At 60.5% G+C, this 21,016-nt stretch overlaps 1 protein-coding gene across 1 annotated transcript in view; it reads left to right on the top strand.

Moving 5' to 3' along the window:
- The window catches only part of CSNK1G2 (casein kinase 1 gamma 2), a 36,211-nt gene that overhangs the window by 13,951 nt on the left and 1,244 nt on the right, over window positions 1-21,016 (top strand). The window contains exons 2-11 of the mRNA XM_030795919.1: window positions 9,954-10,405; window positions 19,214-19,254; window positions 19,350-19,419; window positions 19,510-19,658; window positions 19,782-20,016; window positions 20,088-20,173; window positions 20,244-20,328; window positions 20,409-20,557; window positions 20,664-20,747; window positions 20,822-20,928. Of these exons, the coding sequence (XP_030651779.1) occupies window positions 10,219-10,405; window positions 19,214-19,254; window positions 19,350-19,419; window positions 19,510-19,658; window positions 19,782-20,016; window positions 20,088-20,173; window positions 20,244-20,328; window positions 20,409-20,557; window positions 20,664-20,747; window positions 20,822-20,928 (1,193 nt within the window). The 5' untranslated portion in view covers window positions 9,954-10,218. The remainder of the gene's footprint in view (window positions 1-9,953; window positions 10,406-19,213; window positions 19,255-19,349; window positions 19,420-19,509; window positions 19,659-19,781; window positions 20,017-20,087; window positions 20,174-20,243; window positions 20,329-20,408; window positions 20,558-20,663; window positions 20,748-20,821; window positions 20,929-21,016) is intronic.

The following is a 21,016-nucleotide window of genomic DNA, read 5'->3' as shown; positions in this document are numbered from 1 at the left end:
ACGGGTGCTGGGCCCTGACCGAGTGGTGACCGCCTCCAGGGAGTGGTCTGCGCCCTCAGAAGCTGCTGAGTCTTGGGGTGGCGGCTCTTGTAGGGGCGGGGGAGCTGGGCACCCGCCCTGTGCCCACGGAACACAGTCCAGGGTGGCGGCCCTGCCTGTCCTCTGACTGTACTCCTGCTGCTGCTGCTGCTGTGAGGGCCTCAGGTGCAGGTGGTGACCGTCGGGGCCACTCCTGAGGTGGGGGACGTGGGCTGGCGGCCACCGTGGGCAGCAGGTATGCAAGCAGTGCTCCTGTTTTGCACTGGGCTGCCCTACACCGGCTGCGAGTCAGCACCCTTCACTGAGTGAGGCTCAGGCTGAGGCGAGGCTCCGTGGGGCGGGCGTGTGCCCAGGGCAGGGGCTTCTCCGTCCATGTCAGGCTTAGGGTGGGTGTGGCTGGGCCCTCCCTCTGGTGTCTGCCCATGACCCCCTCAGAGGGGCTGTGGTGAGGTGCTTGGAGGCGTGATCCAGCCCTGAGTGTGCAGGGAGTGCTCAGTGGACCCCCGTGCCACTGCTGTCACCAGAGAAGGCTGCTGCCCGGCCCCGGGCTCCATCTGCAAAGCCGGGTGTGCATCTGTGTGGCTCAGCTCTGCAGGGCACAGTGGGGTTTGCTCCCAGCCCTGAGGCCGGGCACAGGGAGGCCAGTGCTCGTCCAGGGGCCCAGAGAGAAAGTAGCAGCCCCCACCTGCCTGGGCCACAACTGCCAAGACCACTGTATCAGAACACACGCCAGCAGGGCAGTCTGCTTGGTAGCCGGGCGGAGCGGGGTCGGCACACAGCCTGGGCCGGCCTTCACCCCAGCTCCCAACGGTGTTGGGTCCCTGAGTGCAGGGCCTGCCCCTTTCTCATCCTCTTGCCTCCAGGTCATGGGGCAGGGGTGCCAAGAGCCCCTGCGGGAGCCAGGACCTGAGAGGTGACGGTCACCACCCAGACGAGTGGCCAGGGGTCGCACAGGGAGGCTTCCAGGGGAATGCCAGGAGCAGTGGGGCCCTAGACCCAGCAGTGGGTAGACCCAGCAGGGCAGTGCTCACGTCGCAGGTTCTGGAGGGTGGGGCTTGTTATCTGTGCAGGTGCAGCTGGGTTGGGGATTTGGTGCTTTTTGCTCTGCAAAAGCCGGAACGCGCGTAGCTGAGCCAAGATCAGACAGCATGGTGGCTCATGCCTTTCGCCCCGGCTTCTTGAGAGGATGAGGCAGGAAAATTGCTTGAACTTGGGAGGCGGAGGTTGTAATGAGCCGAGATCGCGCCACTGCACCCCAGCCTGGGTGATGGAGCTAGATCCTGTCTCAAAAAACAGAAAGAAGACCACACGTCCTAGCCCGCGAGGCCACTCTGTACTCAGACCCGGCAGCTGTGGCTGCAGCACAGGCGCTCACCCTGCGGCACTGGCCCTTTCAGTGGTTGGTGTTGACCCTCCACGGAGGGGCTGGGTGGGGTGTGTTCAGTCCCATCTGGGTGGACTGAATGTTGGGGATGGGAGAGTGTTTAAGGAGGTGGCCGTTACAGACTCCAGCATCAGGAGACATGGGGCCGTGGGTCATGCCCGCATCCGTGGGGGCTGTGAGACAGCCGTCCAGAAGCTTCTGCCTCCGGGCCAGAAGGACTCCCCAGAGAGCTCCAGGAGGCTCGTTCTGGAATTTAGGGCTCAGCCTCAATGAACCTGACCAGGTGGCGGTTGATTGGGTTAATTCAGTTCATTAATCACACATCACTCACGGTGTCTTAGCAGAAGGAACTGACCAAGCCAAGTGGCTCACCTGGAAGAGAGAAGGAGGGAGAAGGTGGGGATTCTGCAGAAGGAAGGCTGGTGGTGGCGCCTGCCTTTGACGGTCGTGCCCTGATGCTGCGTGGCTTAAAAGGTGCCACCCGGAGATTGGTGGGCGGGATTGGGCCTCTGGGGGACCCCAGCTGTGGAGAGGGCGAGGCAGGGACCGCTAGAAAGAAAAGCAACCTGGACGCAGGCCCCACCTCCCTCCAGGCAGCCCCACAGGCTCGAGGGCCACTGCGTCAGGAGGGATAGCCTAGATGGAGAGCAGGCAAGTGGCCCTGTGCCCAGGAGGGTGCCTTGCCCAGCCTGGAGGCCCGCGTGGATGAGAAGCAGTGTGTGCCCGGGAGGTCACGTGGGCACCACAGACAGAAGTGGAGCCGGGGGAGAGATGTCCCGGGATGCACCAGGCGCTTGTGCAAACCAAGTGCTAAGCAGAGAGCAGCCTGGAAGAGAAGGGGGCTGCCCCGAGCGGCTTGGGTGGCCGGGCTTGTGGGAGACCTTGGGTTTGCTGTTAGGAGGGACAGTGAGCACAGGCGCCTGTGTCTCTACTTCATGTTTGTCCTCACTGAGGGAGCCGAGCAGATGCCTTTGCCCCTGCAGGTCCCCCATGTCCCCTCGCCCGGGGCGCGCTCCACAGGCCAGGCCACTTTCACAGCTCACCAAACTGGCAGAGACTGGAGGGTGCGCAGGACCCCGGGGAACAGGAGCCCAGCAGGGCCATCTTGCAGGGCTCAGCATTGGGGGCTGTGGGGTTGGTGCACCAGGGCAGGAGAGCTGCCCAGCTCCTGCCAGATGTCGAGAGGGCCTCAGCTCTCCCAGGCGCTGTCCCCCCGTCCCCCTGTCCCCCCATCCAGGGCCACAGCAGCCGGTGTTGAGTGTGGGTATGAGCTTTGGCTCTGGGTCCTGAGCGTCCCCTCCCCAAGTTCCCCCGTGGCTTCCCAGCCTGCATCTCCGTCCGCTCCCAGGGTGTGAGTTGGTTTTTGTATTAATAACTGAGGTGTGACACCCGGGCTGTACCCGGTAGCTGTGTAACTCACGCAGCTCAGCGCCTTCAGCTCATCGTGAGGCCGTGTCTCTGTCCGTGCCCTCTAATAGAGGATATTTTCATCCTCATGGTGAGAAGGGATAGATTTGCTTTCCTCGTGAAGTCGGTGACGTTTGCTTTTCAGGTCCTGCTTGGTGGCCTCCAGCCTCTTGTCCTCAACGAGGGTTTTGGCAGCTCCCTCTCTGTGGCCTGTGAGTGTCCCCACTCCCTTGTCTGGAAAAGGGCCGGAGCTCTGGGGCTTACAGAGAGGGTGGGCGTGATGTCTTTCCTGACGCGGCATCAGGGTGTCTTACCTGCCTGGACACCTGCCTGCGCAGGGTAGCACAGACCCTACAGGCTGCGGCTCAGCCCCCAGGACCGGCCCTACCTTTAATGCCACCCTGGGTCGCCACATCCCTGGGTACACATTGTGGGTCCCACAACCCCGTTTGGGTTCACGGTCCTCCCACAGTACTCTCAGAACTGGGGAGTGAGAGTTTATTCCCTGCTGTTGTGAAGGGCGTAACCTGGGGGAAGCCAGGCAGGCAGAAGCCCCCACCCACGTCCAGGGCCCTATGTAGGGTCCGGAGCTTCCCTGCCCTCCCTGGTGCCAGTCCTGACCCTACCACAGCCGAGTGTCTGCCTCAGCACAGGGGCGTGTAGGAAGAAAAGGCGTTCTACTGCTTAGGAGATAGGTACATCCGGGACCTGGGGCCTTCTCGCCCTCAGCCCACAGGGAAGGTCCCCTGGATGGTGCCTGCCCCTTCCCCCTCCCTACCTGGCTTCTGCATGTACTCCCCCGAGATGGCCTACACGTCCTGCTGCTTTCTGGCAGGGGAGAGCTGAGGCCTGTGTCTCCAGGACGCTGCCTCTCGGGCAGCCTCCAGCCCTCGTCGAGAAAGGCAGACAGTGTGGCGCGAGCAGGCTGGCCTCGGGCAGGGTCTCCGGGCAGTGTCCCCTCGGGATGTTTGCCGTGCTGGATCTCACATCCGGCTCTGACACACTGCTGTGGCCCCTGCGTGCCTGCACCTGGGGTCTCCATGTGTCTCTGTACACCCGTGTGGTTTTGCTTTCTTGTGGGATGGAAAATCTAACAGTAGTCAGGGCGTGGTGGCTCACACCTGTAATCCCAGCAGTTTGGGAGGCTAAGGTGGGTGGATCACTTGAGGTCGGGAGTTTGAGACCAGCCTGGCCAACGTGGCGAAACCTTGTCTCTACCAGAAATACCAAAAATTAGCCAGGCATGGTGGCACATGCCTGTAATCACAGCTTCCATGGGAGGCCGAGGTAGGAGAATCACTTGAACCCGGGAGGTGGAGGCTGCAGTGAGCCCGAGATCGCGCCACTACACTCCAGCTTGGGCGACAGAGCGAGACTCTGTCTCAAAACAAAACAAAATGCAGGCACGGACATTTCAGCGCCCCCTTCCTGTGAATGCTGAGAGGGTTTCCAGAAGAAGGAGAATGTTCCCATGCCGGCGGCTCATCCACGTGTGGGCCGGCGTGCGGCGGGGCGTGGGCAGAGGAGAGGCGCTGGGCTGCAGCTTTCTCTCCTGTGGATGCGTCTCCCCGCAATGGTGGTCCTCTGCGGAAGTCCCCCTGTCCGTCCCGTTGGCAGCCACAGTGGAAGGACAGGTGGATGAACGGGCTGGGACCGGGACAGCCCAGTGTGACCCCAGCCCCGGCTGTTGCTGTTGTGGCATTCTCACTGTCAGGGGGCTGTTCCCTGTGGCTCTCGTGGCTGTGGAGGGGCGTGGATGGGGCAGTCCCTGTGGTCAGAACCTGGCCGTGGCGGGTGGAGGACTTGAGCCCCGCTCAGTGGTCAGAGCTGCTGCTCGTTCCCCACACAGAGGTGTCGAGTGGAGCTGCCTCCTGGCTGGGGTGTGCGTCACCCCGAGTCTCCAGCCCATGCTGAGGAGCCTCGCAGGCAGGGTCCAGCAGCCTATACTCCAGGCCATTGCTGCCCGTTTCTCCAGAAGGCCCCGCTGGTGGGTGGTCCCAGGAGCTGGGCCTCAGTGGGGGATCCCAGGACAGTGGAGCCTGGGAGGGGCCCCAGTGTTGAGGTGTAAAGGTGCTGTCTGGAACTAGGGGGTGTCCCCGAAGCAGCACGGCGCCCAGTCCCTGTGCTGGAAGAGAGATGAGCTGCGGTGGGGGGTGGGGGACTGCGTCTCACAGATCCCTCTCCCAGGGCACATGAGGAGATTCCTCCCCCAAAACGCCCAGGAAGGAAGTTAAATTTTAATATGGGTCTGGTTTAGAGAAACTAGGTTAGCCATGCGTGGGTGTTTCTGGATGTTTGGGCAGTAAGGAGAGTCGGTAGCTCAAGACATCCACTGGCTACTAAGCAGGGGTGAGGGGCACTGACTGCTGTCCTTTCTTCAGCCACTGCCACTCGGTCACATCAGTGTCTCCGGCCACCTCCCTCGCGTCCAGCATCAACACAGCACTGCACCCCTGACCCAGTCCAGTGGAGAAAACTCACATCCAAAAATAAACCAGGAATCAGCCAAAAAATGCGAATTAAAAGCACACCCTGGCCAGGCACGGTGGCTCACGCCTGTAATCCCAACACTTTGGGAGGCCGAGGCAGGCGGATCACCTGGGGTCAGGAGTTCAAGACCATCCTGGCCAAAATGGTGAAACCCCGTGTCTGCTAAAAATACAAAAATTAGCCAGATGTGGTGGCGGGTGCCTGTAGGCCTAGCTACTCGGGAGGCTATGGCAGAGAATTGCATGAACCTGGGAGGCAGAGGTTGCAGTGAGCCGAGATCGTGCCATTGCACTCCAGCCCGGGCAAAAGAGCGAGACTCTGTCAACAACAAAAAAAGCACACCCCCAGCATGGCTGTGCCCAGAAGCACAGAAGTGGGGTCACCACAGCTCACGCCTTTAATCCCAGCACTTTGGGAGGCCGAGGAGGGAGGACTGTTTGAGCCCAGAAGTTTGAGACCAGCCTAGGCAACACAGCAAGATCCCATCTCTACAAAAAAAAAAATGTAGCCAGACATGGGGGTCCATGCCTGTGGTCCCAGCTACTCGGGAGACTGAGGCAAGAGGATTGCTTGAGTCTGGGAGACAAGTTACAGTGAGCTGAGATCGTACCACTGTGCTCCAGCCTGGGCGACAGAGCCAGACCCTGTCTCAAAACAAAAACAAAACTCACAGAAGCACTGGGGTGGGTGTGTAGGAGTCAGACCCCCGGGAGCGGCAGGTGGAGGATGACTCGGTGCAGCCACTGTGGAGATGGCCTGCCGGCTCCTCAAAGACACATACAGAGCTCCCATCCGACCCAGCAAGACCACTCCCAGCTACGTACCCAGGTGGAGTGGAAACCCACGGCCACGCAGAAGCCCGTGCGCAAACACAGCCGCGGACTCCAGCAGCCGGACGGCGGCCACAGCCCAGATGGCCGTCAGCAGAGGAGGGGACGTAGCGCGGGCCTCCACGCACGGGAACACAACCCAGCCACGAAAAGGAAGAAGCTCTGACTCAGGCCACGGTGTGGACGCATCTTGAGGACGCCAGGCTCAGTGAGAGACGCCAGACACAGAGGACGTGCCGTGTGTAATCCCGTTTCTATGAAATGTCCAGGGCAGGCCCAGCCACAGAGACAGGGAGGAACACGGTGGTTTATTATAAATTTTCCATGAAAATAAAATATACATTACTCTCTTGGGAGTTTATTATAGCCCATTGATAATTTTGTTGTTGTTGTTGTTTTGCTTGTTTGTTTTTTGAGACGGAGTCTCCCTCTGTTGCCCAAGCTCTGCCTCCTGGGTTCACGCCATTCTCCTGCCTCAGCCTCCCGAGTAGCTGGGACCACAGGCGCCCGCCACCACGCCTGGCTAATTTTTTTGTATTTTTAGTAGAGACGGGGTTTCACTGTGTTAGCCAGGATGGTCTCGCTCTCCTGACCTCATGATCCGCCCACCTCGGCCTCCCAAAGTGCTGGGATTACAGGCATGAGCCACTGTGCCCGGCCAAGTCTTCGTGTTTTTGAGGCATGGTCTCACTGTGTCGCCCAGGCTGCAGTGGAGAAGCAGAATGACAGCTCACTGTAGCCTCCACCTCCCGGGCTCAAGCGATCTCTCACCTCAGCCTCCTAAGTAGCTAGGACCACAGATGCGCTCCACCATGCCTGGCTAATTTTGTTTATATTTTTGTAAAGATAGGGTCTCCCTGTGTTGCCCAGGCTGGTCTTGAACTGCTGGCCTCAAGCACTCCGCCTGCGTCAGCCTCCCAAGGTGTTGGGGTTACAGGCAGGAGCCACCGCACCCGCCCACGACTCTCATTATTGAGAAATACATTTGTAAGGCTCTAGGTGCCTGTAGGTGCTGTGGAGAGATTCTTCTGATGGAGCTGGGGAAACTGGGGAAATTGAAACCCCCGGAAAGGCTTTGCCGTTCTAGAGGCTGTGAAGGACACGCACGATCCATGGGAGGAGGTCACAGGTCAGGATTAGCGGAAGTTTGGAAGAAGTTGATCCCAGGCCTGAAAGATCACTGTAAGGGTTCAGGACTTCAGTGGAGGAGGAACTGCAGAGGTTTTAGAAGCAGCAAGAGAACTAGAATGAGAAGGACTTGGAGATGTGACTGCATTGCCGCCTTCTCACGAGAAAACTTTAAGATGTGAGGAGTTGCCTCTGAAGGGTGAGCAGGGGAGTTGCTTCAGCTGCGTTCTAATCCCAGTGAAGATTCCGTGAACCTGGTGGAAATGAGGACAAAGGACTTGGAACTGCCCGGAACCTCGTTTGCTGAAGCCGCGGCCGGGTTGAGAGGACCGACTGCAGTTCTGAAGGACGTTCTGCTGTGGGTAATCAATGCTGTCAGACAGCATCACACCCCACAAAGACATCTTTCATGAAAGGAAGAGTCCGTCGCTGTGGCCTACTCTTTTGTGGTCATACTTTAAGAAGTTGCCCCAGCCTCCAGCAGCCACCACCCTGATGAGTCAGCCTCCGTCCACATAGAGGCGAGACCCTCCCCCAGGGAGATTAGGGCCACTCACGGTTCCGATGATCATTACCATTGCTTAGCAGTAAAGTATTTTTATTTGTTATTTATTTAAGATGGGGTCTTGCTGTATCACCCAGGCTGGAGTGCAGTGGTGCGATCAATAGCTCACTGCAGCCTCCGCCTCCTTGGCTCAAGCGATCCTCCCGCCTCAGTCTCCCGAGTAGCTGGGACCACAGGCTTTCGGTACCACGCCCCGCTTAATTAAAGTGCGTCCTTTGTTTTATTAGACACAATGCTACTGCACGCTTCCTAGACCACGGTATACTGTGAACGTAACTTGTGTGCGCACCAGGAAACCAGAACATTCGAGTGGCTGTTGCCGTGCGGAACCCCAAGGCACACTTGCGATCACCACAGGGTGTTTCTCGTACTGGAACGCAGGGGCCACGTCCAGTGGGGCAGTGTTTGTGATGCCGGTTCCTTTGTTTCTGATGTGGCTTATTCAGCTGGGAGTTCATGTGCTAACATTTTCGGCGATGGCTGTGCACCCATGGCCCCTCCTCACCCGCGGCCCCCACGTCCTGCCAGTTGGCAGGAAACCTCTTCCCCTGCACATCTGGGGCACAGTAGCAAACTATGGTCCTGCTTCTTCAGTGAGGGTGGGGCTTCTGTCTGTCTGGAGCCCTAGAATGGGGCCGAGGGTGGCTGGGGCCTGGGTCAGGGAGGACCCGGCAGGATCTGTGCAGACAGGCGGGTGGCCTGTGGTGGCCCCGGGTGCAGGGTTCTTGGCCTCCTAGGCAGGTACCTGGCTTGAGGGCAACAGGAGGTGACAGCCACGTCCCTGGGGTTGCACTGCCCGAGTGCCCATTTAACACCACAGCCTCCACCCTTCAGTTCTGCAGGTGGGGCTCCCCCCTCCTCCCTCCTCCCCAGGCTGCCCCGACCACCCTTCAGTTCTGCAGGTGGGGCCCCTCCCTCCTCCCCAGGCTGCCCCAACCACCCTTCCGTTCTGCAGGTGGGGGCTCCTTCCTCCTCCCTCCTCCCTCCTCCCTCCTCCCCAGGCTGTCCCGAGGCTCCTTGCTGGGGACCGTCCTGCCTCCTGTCGGGGCCTGCGCTGAGACTGGGCTCCATGCCAGCCGGGGCTGGCTGGCCCCCTCGCTCTAGAGAGTGACCTGCACAGAGTCCCCTCAGCCCCCCATGAGCCCCTGTCCAGCCACGGCGTTTCTCTGTGGGTGGCAACAGGCTCTGGGGCCCTCAGTGGCCCTGGGCTCGGGAGCATTTAAGGTGGTGCAGACGCAGTGAGGGGCTGTGGGTTGGGGTCCCACCATCCCGGGAGCAGGGACTGCGGGTTCCTTCTCAGGACCAGAGGCTTCTGTCCTTTCCTCTGGGGTAGAAGTTTGCTGGCTGCCCCGTGCCCAGCCTTGCTTAGGTGGCTGTTGGCTCCGCTGGTCCCTCAGGCCCCGCCATTCCCTCCTCAGCTCCACTCTGCGCCGAAGGGGCTGGGTCGGACCCACCCTGGCATCGTCACAGCCCCGAGTGGCGTCCAGCCTGTCCTGCTCCACCAGTGGCTGCTGGAGAAGAACCCGAGCCTGGGTCAGGCCCTGGGGGCTCCTGCTCCTGCATCAGTGCCTGGCTCGCCAGGGCCTCCTGCCCTCTGGCCCGCTCTCCCCGCTCTCAGCGTCACCCAGTTGCCATGGGCAGGGGCAGCTCGGTGGCTCCTGTGTCCCTGCCTTGGGCCTGCCTGCTGTCATCTGCCTCCCTCCCTCCTTCCCAGAGCAGCCCTGGGCCTGGAGACGGGGACTGTTGTGTGGCCCCTCTGTGTCTGGGGGTGGGACTGCCCCCCTGGCTTCAGGATCCTCAGGGTCTCTCCCCGTGATTGGCAGTCATGCCCTCCTGGCAGTACACTCTCCCACCTGTGCCACCCACCCACCCATCCCGCTTTACAGAAAGCCCCCTGAGCCCTACCCTGTTTGTCCCCAGGCAGCCACGCTGAGACCTCTGGCCTCTGAAGTCACGTGGTATGTGCTTCCCAGCTGGGTTCCGGGCAGGGACGGTGCTTATCATGCCCCGGCCTTCAGAGCTCCATCTAGCCCAGCAGTCTCCTGGCTGCATCCTCAGTGGCCCCGCGGGGGCCTCGCCCGCGCTCACCTGTGCCTCTGTTTCTCCACAGCTGTGAGCCGTGAGCTTTGAGGTGGTGGGACCTGTCAGCAGAATGTCTCCTGCTCCCGAGAGTGACCCCGAGGCCACTGAGATGAGCACTGCGGCCTGGCCGGCCCGAGCGCCTGCGTCTCAGTAGCTGGGAGCCGCGGGCCCACGCCTGCCCACCGGCCGCGGTGATGTTCTAGCCACGGAGGAGCCAAGACCTCAGGTTTCCAGAGACTTGGGATTTGCACAGCAGCAGAGTCACCGTGGAGAGGCCAGGGTATCACAAACTTATGGATTTTGACAAGAAAGGAGGGAAAGGGGAGACAGAGGAGGGCCGGAGAATGTCCAAGGCCGGCGGGGGCCGGAGCAGCCACGGCATCCGGAGCTCAGGGACCAGCTCGGGGGTCCTGATGGTGGGCCCCAACTTCCGCGTCGGCAAGAAGATCGGCTGCGGCAACTTCGGGGAGCTCCGCCTAGGTGAGGCCCTGCTCGGTGGCAGGTGGGGGCGGGAGGCTGCTGGCGGGGCCGTCCGGGTCACCGGAGCCTCTGGCGGGGCCGTCCCGGGTCACCGGAGCCTCTGGCGGGGCCGCCCGGGGTCACCGGAGCCTCTGGCGGGGCCGTCCCGGGGTCACCGGAGCCTCTGGCGGGGCCGCCCCGGGGTCACCGGAGCCTCTGGCGGGGCCGCCCGGGTCACTGGCAGGTGTGTTGAATCATCAGTCCATCATGGTGCGAGTGCCACTTCCCTTCGAGGAGGTTCTGTGGGGAGAGTGGGTTTCTGGCCCTGTCACCTTTTTGGGAAACAGTTCTGTTGGGAGGCAGGTGGCCCAGAGCAGGCCAGGCCACGCCGCAAGGAGCCTGATGTTAAGTCGTGAATGACTTTCACGGCCCGTGTCCGCGCTGGGCAAAACCCTGGCCTTAACTGTAGGCGCCTGCCCGGCACTCAGCTCGTGGGAGGTCTCGGCCAGCCCGGAGCCTGCGTCAGGTGGCTGGAGTGACTGTTCTGTGGTGATGACACTGCTGTGTGCCACTCCCAGCTTCACCATGTAAAAGGCTGCACCTGGCCCACCTGGCTCCGTCCCTTCTGCTCACACCGACCTCTCCCAGGTTGGGGTCTGATTGCCCGGGCAGGCATGAGGAGCAGGGCAGAGGACTGAGCCTCTCACTGGCCAGGGGCGCCTTCCCTGGGGTGGGGGTGCCTGAAGATGACCACCAGGCCTGGGAGAGCTCTGAGCACCTTTGGGGCCGTTCCCAGTCCATGATTAGCTGTGCCAGGGAGTCGGATCATCCCCGGAAATGTGGTTAAATTCATTGCTGGTGCTGTCTGAACTGCGGGAGGGCATTTGGCGTCTGTTGCTGGGGTTGTCCGGGGGACCCAGGTGCACCCCCAGTCAGTGTCTGTTGTGGTGGGAATCGGGGTCCCTGGGAAAGAGTGCAGGATGGGCAGGTCCGGGAGGCCATGGCAGTGGATCAGCCTCACGTGGGCACCCACGGCAGGCGGTACCGGAATCCGGACCCTCAGCCCAATGAGGTGGTCAGATGAGGGAAGCTGAGGCCCAGGCAGTGGGTATGATGTGGCTGCATCTTCCAGAGTGGCTGCCCAGGGGCGCAGGAGCATGGGCTGTGGCCGTCTGGACCCCAGGCACGTTTTGTGGCCCCGCGTCCCACCTCCTGCCTCAGTTTGCCCACCTGTTAAATGGGGATGAATGGCAGTTGCCACTCACGGGCAGAAGTGGGGTTCAGCAGGCAGTTATGCGGCAGAAGTGTGTGTCCTATGAGTCAAGCAGCTTCTCTCAGGCCAGGGCAGCTGTTGGGGTCACTGTTGGCTGCTTCTGTGTCCCCATTGGTTGCACCCAGGGCCCCCGGAGACCGGTTTGAGACCCCACCCGAACCAGATCCCACCCAGCCCTTGGGGAGGCTGCTGGGATTCCACCTCTGTGCGCAGAGGCTGGGCCTGGGCCACGACGCCTCACTGCTGGTCCGACGGCCTGTGGCTCGGGAGGCCCGGGCTCCGTTTCTCAGCCAAGAGACTGAGCTTTTCCCGACAGGAGCTGTGGCCTCCCAACCGTGTGTGTGCATGCTCAGACACACGCAGACGTGTACACACGTGCCCACAAACGCACATGTGCACACTCAAGCACACGCACACAGGCACAGCCACAAACACGCGTACACGGGCACACAGGCACATCTGCACACACATGCCTGGAACAGCCCCGTGACCTGCAGCCTGTGGGGTATGGCCTTTGGGAACCTAGATGGCTGTGTGGGTCCTGTGCTTGGGTGGCGGTTGCAGGCCCCTGAACAGTGCAGGTCCCCGTAGGCAGATGAGAGTGACATGTGGGTGACGCCAGCTTTTTTTTTTTTTTTTTGGAGATGGAGTCTCACTCTGTCGCCCAGGCTAGAGTGCCGTGGTGCAATCTCGGCTCATTGCAAGCTCTGCCCCCCGGGGTTCACGCCATTCTCCTGCCTCAGCCTCTCTGAGTAGCTGGGACTACAGGCGCCCGCCACCACGCCTGGCTAATATTTTGTATTTTTAGTAGAGAGGAGGTTTCACCGTGTTAGCCAGGATGGTCTCGAGCTCCTGACCTCGTGATCCACCCGCCTCGGCCTCCCAAAGTGCTGGGATTACAGGCATGAGCCGCTGCACCCGGCCTGGTGACGCCAGCTTTTACTGAGTTGTGGTTTGCGCTCTCTTCAGCCTGGCATTTTGGGCGCTGTGTGCTTCGCGGGCAGCCGCATGTCGTGGTTTCTCGGGTGCCGGGAGGCCGTCCATCAGAGGACACACCAGCCCTTCTTCATCTGCTCCAGCGCAGGGACGCTTGGCTGTTTCTGGATTTGGGCCCTTCTGAATAGAACTAACTGCCCAAACAGAACTGCATAGCACTGGGCTCCTCGAGCACTCCACGTCCCCAGCACTCAGGACTGTCGGTGGCTTTGGTGTTGAGCCTGTTGTGTACTCCGGTTGTTGAGTGTTGTTCCATTGTCTAGAATGTTCTAGAATGTGTCTTTTTTTTGTTTTTAAGGTTTTTATCTTTGATTTAAAATCTTGACTGTGTTCTCCTTAGATGAGGCTTTCTGTTTTTATCCTGCTTAGGATCCACTGACTTCTTGGATCTCTATGTTGGTACTTTTTCAAATTAACTTTGGAAAAGTGTGAGCCATTATTTCATGAAACGTTTTTCCATCTCAGCTTTGTTTTGTTTTGTTTTTGAGATGGAGTTTCACTCTTGTTGCCCAGGCTGGAGTGCAGTGGCACTATCTCGGCTCACCGCAACCTCTGCCTCTCGGATTCAAGCAATTCTCCTGCCTCAGCCTCCCGAGTAGCTGGGATTACAGGCATGAGCCACCATGCCTGGCTAATTATTTATATTTTTAGTAGAGACGGGGGTTTCACCATGTTGGCCAGGCTGGTCTTGAACTCCTGATCTCAGGTGATCCACCTGCCTCGGCCTCCCAAAGTGCTGGGATTACACATGTGAGTTACTGTGCCTTGCCTGCTTTGTTTTGTTTTGTTTTTTTTTGAGACGGAGGCTTGCTCTGTCACCCAGGCTGGAGTGCAGTGGCGTAATCTCGGCTCACTGCAAGCTCTGCCTCCCAGGTTCATGCCATTCTCCTGCCTCAGTCTCCCAAGTAGCTGGGACTACAGGCGCCCGCTACCATGCCCGGCTAATTTTTTTTGTATTTTTAGTAGAGACGGGGTTTCACCGTGTTAGCCAGGATGGTCTCGATCTCCTGACCTCGTGATCCACCTGCCTCGGCCTCCCCAAAGTGCTGGGATTACAGGCGTGAGCCACCGCGCCCAGCCTTGCTTTGTTTTTTTGAGACAGTCTCACTCTGTTGCCTGAGCTAGAGTGCAGTGGCGCGATCTCGGCTCACTGCAACCTCCACCTCCTGGGTTCAAGCAATTCTCCTGCCTCAGCCTCCCAAGTAGATGAGATTACAGGTGCCCGCCACCACACCCAGCTAAATTTTTGTATTTTTAGTAGAGATGGGGTTTTGCCATGTTGGCGAACTCCTGACCTCAGGTGATCTGCCCGCCTCGGCCTCTGAAAGCCCTGGGATTACAGGCGTGAGCCACCACGCCTGGCCGACCCCGAAAGTTTTAGACCGACCCAGCCTTGCTCTCATTCCCGGGTTCTGGTTCTGCATGTGACAGGAGTGCTTTGCCCTGTCCCCAGGTCACTCAGTCCTGGCTGTTTTCCCTCTGCCTCTGTGCTCTCTTGGTGTCAGGCTGTGCGGCTGCTGCTGCTTGTTGTAAGTTTACTCTTTTTCTGCAGCCTCCAACCCCAGAAGTCCATGTGGTGAATCTTTGATTGCTTAGTGGCATTTTTCGGTGCCGTCTGGTTCTCCATTCGATCTCAGCTGAGATTTCCCATGTGCACATTCACTTTGGCCATCTGTTCCTTTAAATCTTTGAACATGTTTGTGCTGTTTCTTAGTCCGTTTTGTGCTGCTGTAACAGAATGTCACAGACTGGGTCATTTATTTTTATTTATTATTATCATTTTTTTTGAGATGGAGTCTTGCTCTGTTGCCCAGGCTGGAGTGCGGTCGTACGATCTCAGCTCACCATAATCTCTGCCTCCTGGGTTCAAGCGATTCTCCTGCCTCAGCCTCCTGAGTAGCTGGGTTACAGGTGCCCGCCACCACACCCAGCAAATTTTTTTTTTTTTTTTTTTTAGACGGAGTCTCGCTCTGTCGCCCAGGCTGGAGTGCAGTGGTGCGATCTTGGCTCACTGCAAGCTCCGCCTCCCGGGTTCACCCCATTCTCCTGCCTCAGTCTCCCGAGTAGCTGAGACTACAGGCGCCCACCACTTTGCCCTGCTAATTTTTTTTTGTATTTTTAGTAGAGATGGGGTTTCACCGTGGTCTCGATCTCCTGACCTCGTGATCCACCCGTCTCGGCCTCCCAAAGTGCTGGGATTACAGGCGTGAGCCACCGCGCCCAGCCTAATTTTTGTATTTTTAGTAGAGACGGGGTTTCACTGTGTTGGTTAGCCAGGCTGGTCTCGAACTCCTGACCTCGTGATCCGCCTGCCTCGGCCTCCCAAAGTGCTAGGGTTACAGGCGTGAGCCACTGCACCTGGCCAGGTCATTTATAATGAACAGAAATTGATGGGCTCACTGTTCTGGAGGCTGGTGAGCCCCATATTGTGGGTGGCATCTGGCAAGGACCTCTTGCCGTGTCATCCTGTGGTGGAAGGCAGGAGGGCAAGGACCAGAGGGGGGCTGGATTGGCCTTTTAGTCAGGAACCCATTGCCCTGCTGATGGCATTCACCCATCCATGAGGGCAACGACCCAGATCCTCCCACTAGGCCGCAGCCCCAGCAGTGCTGGATTGGGGACCAAGTTCCCAACACGTGACCCTTGGGGGGTGCATCACAGACATAGCACTGTGTGGAATGACGTCTGTGCTGCTGCTGACTTTCTCCCTTGTCACAGTCACAGCCCCTCACTCACCTGTGGGACAGCCTCACTGGGCGTGGCCGTGGTGTGTGCCGTGAGGTATGGAGGGTGTGGTCTCCCGTCTTGAGCGCTGAGTTTGTCCCCGTGGCTCACCTTGTTTCTGTCAGGGTTGGTTTCAGCGTTGCTGGGGCAAGGCTGAGGGTAAACATGAGTGACTCCAAGGCCAGGGAGCCCTGCGCCAAGGTGTGGACCTTTTGGGTTCTCAGCTGAAGTAGAGAATCCAGGGAGGACCCCGCACTCCAGCCGTTGGAGCCGTGGCGTCCTCCCGCCTGTGTGTCCCCTGGAACCTTCTGAGCCTCTCTGGAGCTGTTCTCTGCCAGGCCCCGTGGGCTCTCCTGCCCTCCGCATGCACCGCGAGTACTGCCGGAGGAGTCCCCTTCGGCTTTCAGAGCCCAGAGCACCCGACCTCCTCCAGGAGTCTGCAGATCCACAGGCCTCAGATGCTGCCACACCCACCCAGCGCACACCCAGGTCTCTGCCATGCCGGCCGCACACAGCGGCGGGGGTCAGGCGAAGGTTTCTTCCACGGTGCAGAGTAGAAGAGCCGGGAAAGACCCCATCACCATCAGATGCATCAGAGCTTCAAAGGCCCACTCGTCAAGACGCTGCCAAGAGCATGAGGCCAGCCAGGCGGGGGAAGATGTCGGCGAGCATCCGCCTGACCGTCAGGGAGCCACAGCTGGATGGTACATGGACAGACAGCAGAGGGACAGCGTAGCACACAGGCCAGGGCTCGGCCTCATCAGCCTGGGGGACAGACAGCAGAGGGACGGCGTAGCACACGGGCGAGGGCTTGGCCTCATCAGCCTGGGGGGGCGCAGCTCAGTGCTTGGTGGTGGTCAGCACGTGACCGACACTTTGCCGGAGAAGGGGACAGCTGCCCGCAAGAAGAGCTACACAGCCGTGTTCGCCAGAACTCCGCTCTGGAGAGTCAGAACTGGAGATGGCAGGGCATGCCTCAAGGGCGGATGGGCAAACCAAACCCCATCCTGTGAGTGGCGGTGCAGCACCAGGCGGGAACACGCAGCACGCCACGGCGAGGAGTCCACCGCAGGGGCAGCCTTTTGGGTGGGGAAGGGGGGATGGCTGGGGGGCAGGGGGCTCTCCCTCTCAACAAGACTGGGCTGGTATAGGAGCAGGCAGCTGCCATAGCGGGCAGCTGCCTGTGCTCGCCAGACAGGGCTCTGGAGATGCAGGCATCCCACTGTGAATCCCACCTCCGAAGGGCAGCGCAGGAAGGACACACAAACGCTGCACTGAACCTGCAGCTGATTCAGGGGGCAGCGTCCTGGGCTCTAAAACTTCCAAACCTGGGGCAGCGTCCTGGGCTCTAAAACTTCGAAATCTGACCAGGCGCAGTGGCCCACACCTGTAATCCCAGCACTTTGGGAGGCTGAGGCGGGCGGATCACCTGAGGTCAGAAGTTCGAGACCAGCCTGGACAACATGGAGAAAGCCCATCTCTAGTAAAAATACAAAAATTAGGCAGGTTGATGGTGCCTGCCTGTAATTCCAGCTACTCAGGAGGCTGAGGCAGATAAATCACTTGAACCCAGGAGACAGAGGTTCCAGTGAGCCATGATCGCACCACTGCACTTAAGCCTGGGCAACAGAACGAGACTCCGTCTCAAAAACAAAAAAAACTTTGAAATCTCTCTAAATATAAGATGGACCAGTGGATGGTAGCTGTGAGGATGTACCATGTGGCAGGTTTAGTTCTGGGGCCTCGGCAATGAGTGTTGGGTGTTTGGGGCACGGCTCCTGTTGTTTTACAAGAATTTCCTAATAACATGTTACACTGGGGAGAACATAGGAGGGGAGCCCATTTGTTCTGAAAACGCAGGGACCAGCCCTGGTCACCGGCTCAGGACTGGAGGGAGGCACCTGGTCATCCCTCATCCTCACGATCCTGCACCCTCCAGATGCCACGTTCTTGAGGCTGTTTAGGGAAATTGACAAGCTGATTGGAAACTCTGCTGAAATAAGAGCCCAGGCAGTGCTGCAGACAGGACAATGCCAGAAGGAGCCCCCGCGATTCCTGTGCTGCAGGGCACGCCCAGGATGGGGCACTAGCCAGGGGAAGAGGCTCTCGGCCCAGGTGGGACCCCAACCTCAGACTGTGAGGTCATGACCGTGTGCAGCTCAGCCACCAGGCTTCGGGGCTTTGCATTCACCTTAGCAGGGTTTCCAAACCCTTTGTCTCCACGGCCACCCTGCCAGTCCAGCTGCAGCAGGGCGGAAGGAAGTGGAGGCCTCTTTCTTTTCTTTTCTTTTCTTTTTTTTTTTTTTTTTTGAGACAGAGTTTCGCTCTTGCCCAGGCTGGAGTGCAATGGCACGATCTCAGCTCACCACAACCTCCACCTCCTGGGTTCAGGTGATTCTCCTGCCTCAGCCTCCCTAGTAGCTGGGATTACAGGCGTGCACCACCATGCCTGGCTAATTTTGTATTTTTAGTAGAGACGGGGTTTCTCCATGTTTGTCAAGCTGGTCTTGAACTTCCGACCTCAGGTGATCCGCCCGCCTCGGCCTCCCAAAGTGCTGGGATTACAAGCACAAGCCACCATGCCCGGCCACAGAGGCCTCATTCTGCAGCGTATGCTGCTCGGGCAAAGGCAGCTGACTGCAGACCCAACACGGTGACCCAGCTGGACAGTGCCTGAGAGACGGGGCTGCCCCACGTGGTGCCCTGTCATGCCGCGGGACAGGTCGCCCAGCAGATGGTATCTATGGCCCCAGTGCCATCCTGGGCTGGAGCCACATGGGTGCCAGACACGTTCATGCCTGTCGTCTGGCCCAGCTGCCGTGTGGAGCCCTCCAGGGCCGTGTGCCTGCAGGTACCTGGCCTGTTCACCGCCGGGCTCACCCCTCGGGTGCTGAGTCACCACAGTGGGTGGGGCCGTGCCCCCTCCCAGGCCGGCTTCCACAGCTGCCCCTGCAGAGCCCCCCTGTGTTGAGGGCTGGCTTCCTCCTTCCTCAGGGGGTGTAACAGGTAAAAAGCTGTACCCCGGGCCGTACAGGGGCTCCCGCCTGTCATCGCAGCCCTGTGGGAGGCTGAGGCAGGCAGATCGCTTGAGCTCAGGAGTTCAAGACCAGCCTGGGCAACTTGGAGAAACCCCATCTCTACTAAAAATACCAAAATTAGTTGGGTGTGGTGGTGCGCACCTGTAGTCTCAGCTACTTGGGAGGCTGAGGTGGGAGGATGGCGTGAGCCTGGGAGACAAAGGCTGCCGTGAACTGTGATCTCACCACTGCACTCCAACCTGGGCAACAAAGCGAGACCGTCTCAAAAAAAAAAAAAAAAAAAAAAAAAAGGTTATGGGCCTCGTACCTTCTGCGCTTTCATGGGCCTGAGCCCTGGAAGTCCTGTGTGGCTGGTGGCCCCAGGGGACAGGACCTGGGCTCCTCTCTTCTAACCGATGTGGGTCACAGGCCCCTGTCCAGCTGTGCTAGGACTCACCTGGGGGCCGAGGGCATGCGGGAGATGCTGTCTTTGAGAAAGGGGTGGAGGAGTGTGGAGCCCCTGGGGCTCCCTGCAGGCTGTGAGAGACCTCCCCAATGCCACTTCTGTCCTGGGCTAGGGAGGAGGGGGGCGGGGGAGGAGGAGTGGCGGACACTGAGGCGGTGACCACAGGGGCAGGGTGCAGTTGTCGGGGCGACTTGGCAGGCCCCAGTGCAGTGCTCGGGCAGGCTGGGCCATGGTGCCCTTTGGAGGGTGGTCCTTCGGGGACCCCCTCCTGCCTCCTGCCTCGGAGGTGGGCTGGGGAGGTGGGGGCTGGGTGGGCCCTGCGCGGGCGGTGCTGATGGTCTCTGTCCCCACAGGAAAGAATCTCTATACAAATGAATACGTGGCTATCAAATTGGTGAGTCGGTCCCTCCACCCCACCCCCGCTGACGTGCCCCCAGGGATTTCAGGGCAGCGACCAGGTCCCCTGGTGACTCGCGCTTGTGTCCCCAGGAGCCGATCAAGTCCCGGGCCCCGCAGCTGCACCTGGAGTACCGGTTCTACAAGCAGCTCAGCGCCACAGGTACCCGGCGGTCCGTGGGTGGGGCGGGGGCTGCGCAGGGGCGGGGAGAGGGCTGCCGCTGCACGCCCGTCCGTCTGTCCTCCGCCGCAGAGGGCGTCCCTCAGGTCTACTACTTCGGCCCGTGCGGGAAGTACAACGCCATGGTGCTGGAGCTGCTGGGGCCCAGCCTGGAGGACCTGTTCGACCTGTGCGACCGGACCTTCACGCTGAAGACGGTGCTGATGATCGCCATCCAGCTGGTGCGCGGCGGGCAGGGAGGGGCCGGGCCGGGAGTGGGTGGGCCTCGGAGGGAAGAGGGTGGCCCTGGAGGTGAGCGCGTGGGCCGGGGAGGGGCCCGGCCGACACCGCTGTGCCCCCTGCAGATCACGCGCATGGAGTATGTGCACACGAAGAGCCTCATCTACCGGGACGTGAAGCCGGAGAACTTCCTGGTGGGCCGCCCGGGGACCAAGCGGCAGCACGCCATCCACATCATCGACTTCGGGCTGGCCAAGGAGTACATCGACCCCGAGACCAAGAAGCACATCCCGTACCGCGAGCACAAGAGCCTGACGGGCACCGCGCGCTACATGAGCATCAACACGCACCTGGGCAAGGGTGAGCTGCGCGCGCGCGCGGCGGGGGGCGGGCGCCCGGACCCCGCTGAGGCTGCGCCCCTGTCCCCGCAGAGCAGAGCCGCCGCGACGACCTGGAGGCGCTGGGCCACATGTTCATGTACTTCCTGCGCGGCAGCCTCCCCTGGCAGGGGCTCAAGGTGGGCGAGGGGGCCGGGCAGGCGGGCGGGGGCGCAGGGCGGGAGCAAGGCTGACCACAGACCCCCGCAGGCCGATACGCTCAAGGAGCGGTACCAGAAGATCGGGGACACCAAGCGCGCCACGCCCATCGAGGTGCTCTGCGAGAACTTCCCAGGTAAGGGGTCCCTGCGTCCCCGCCCCCGCCCCGTGCCCCCACCTCCGCCCCCACCGAGGCCCCGCTGGCGCTCTCTGCAGAGGAGATGGCCACGTACCTGCGCTACGTCCGGCGCCTGGACTTCTTCGAGAAGCCCGACTATGACTACCTGCGGAAGCTCTTCACCGACCTCTTCGACCGCAGCGGCTTCGTGTTCGACTATGAGTACGACTGGGCCGGGAAGCCCCTGGTAGGTGGGGAGGCCGGTATGTGGGAGCGGGGGACCGGGAAACCGCCCCGAGGGAGATGGGAGCCGGCGCCGCAGCCCATCCTGACCCCTGCTCCCTCACCCACAGCCGACCCCCATCGGCACCGTCCACACCGACCTGCCCTCCCAGCCTCAGCTCCGGGACAAAGCCCAGCCGCACAGCAAAAACCAGGTGAGGCTCGGGCGGGACCGACGCCCCAGGGAGGGGCACGGGCGGCCAGCGTGACCCCCTACTGCCCCCGCCAGGCGCTGAACTCCACCAACGGGGAGCTGAACGCGGACGACCCCACGGCCGGCCACTCCAACGCCCCCATCACGGCGCCTGCAGAGGTGGAGGTGGCGGATGAAACCAAGTAAGGCTCTGGGGTGGTGGCTTCGGGGAGGTGGGGGTGCCCTGGGTCCCCACGGGGGTGGGAGGCTGCCCCCGCCCTGCACCCTGGT

This window comes from Nomascus leucogenys, chromosome 17 (assembly GCF_006542625.1).
Source record: "Nomascus leucogenys isolate Asia chromosome 17, Asia_NLE_v1, whole genome shotgun sequence".
Lineage (NCBI taxonomy): Eukaryota > Metazoa > Chordata > Mammalia > Primates > Hylobatidae > Nomascus > Nomascus leucogenys.
This window is presented reverse-complemented; position numbering and strand designations above follow the sequence as displayed.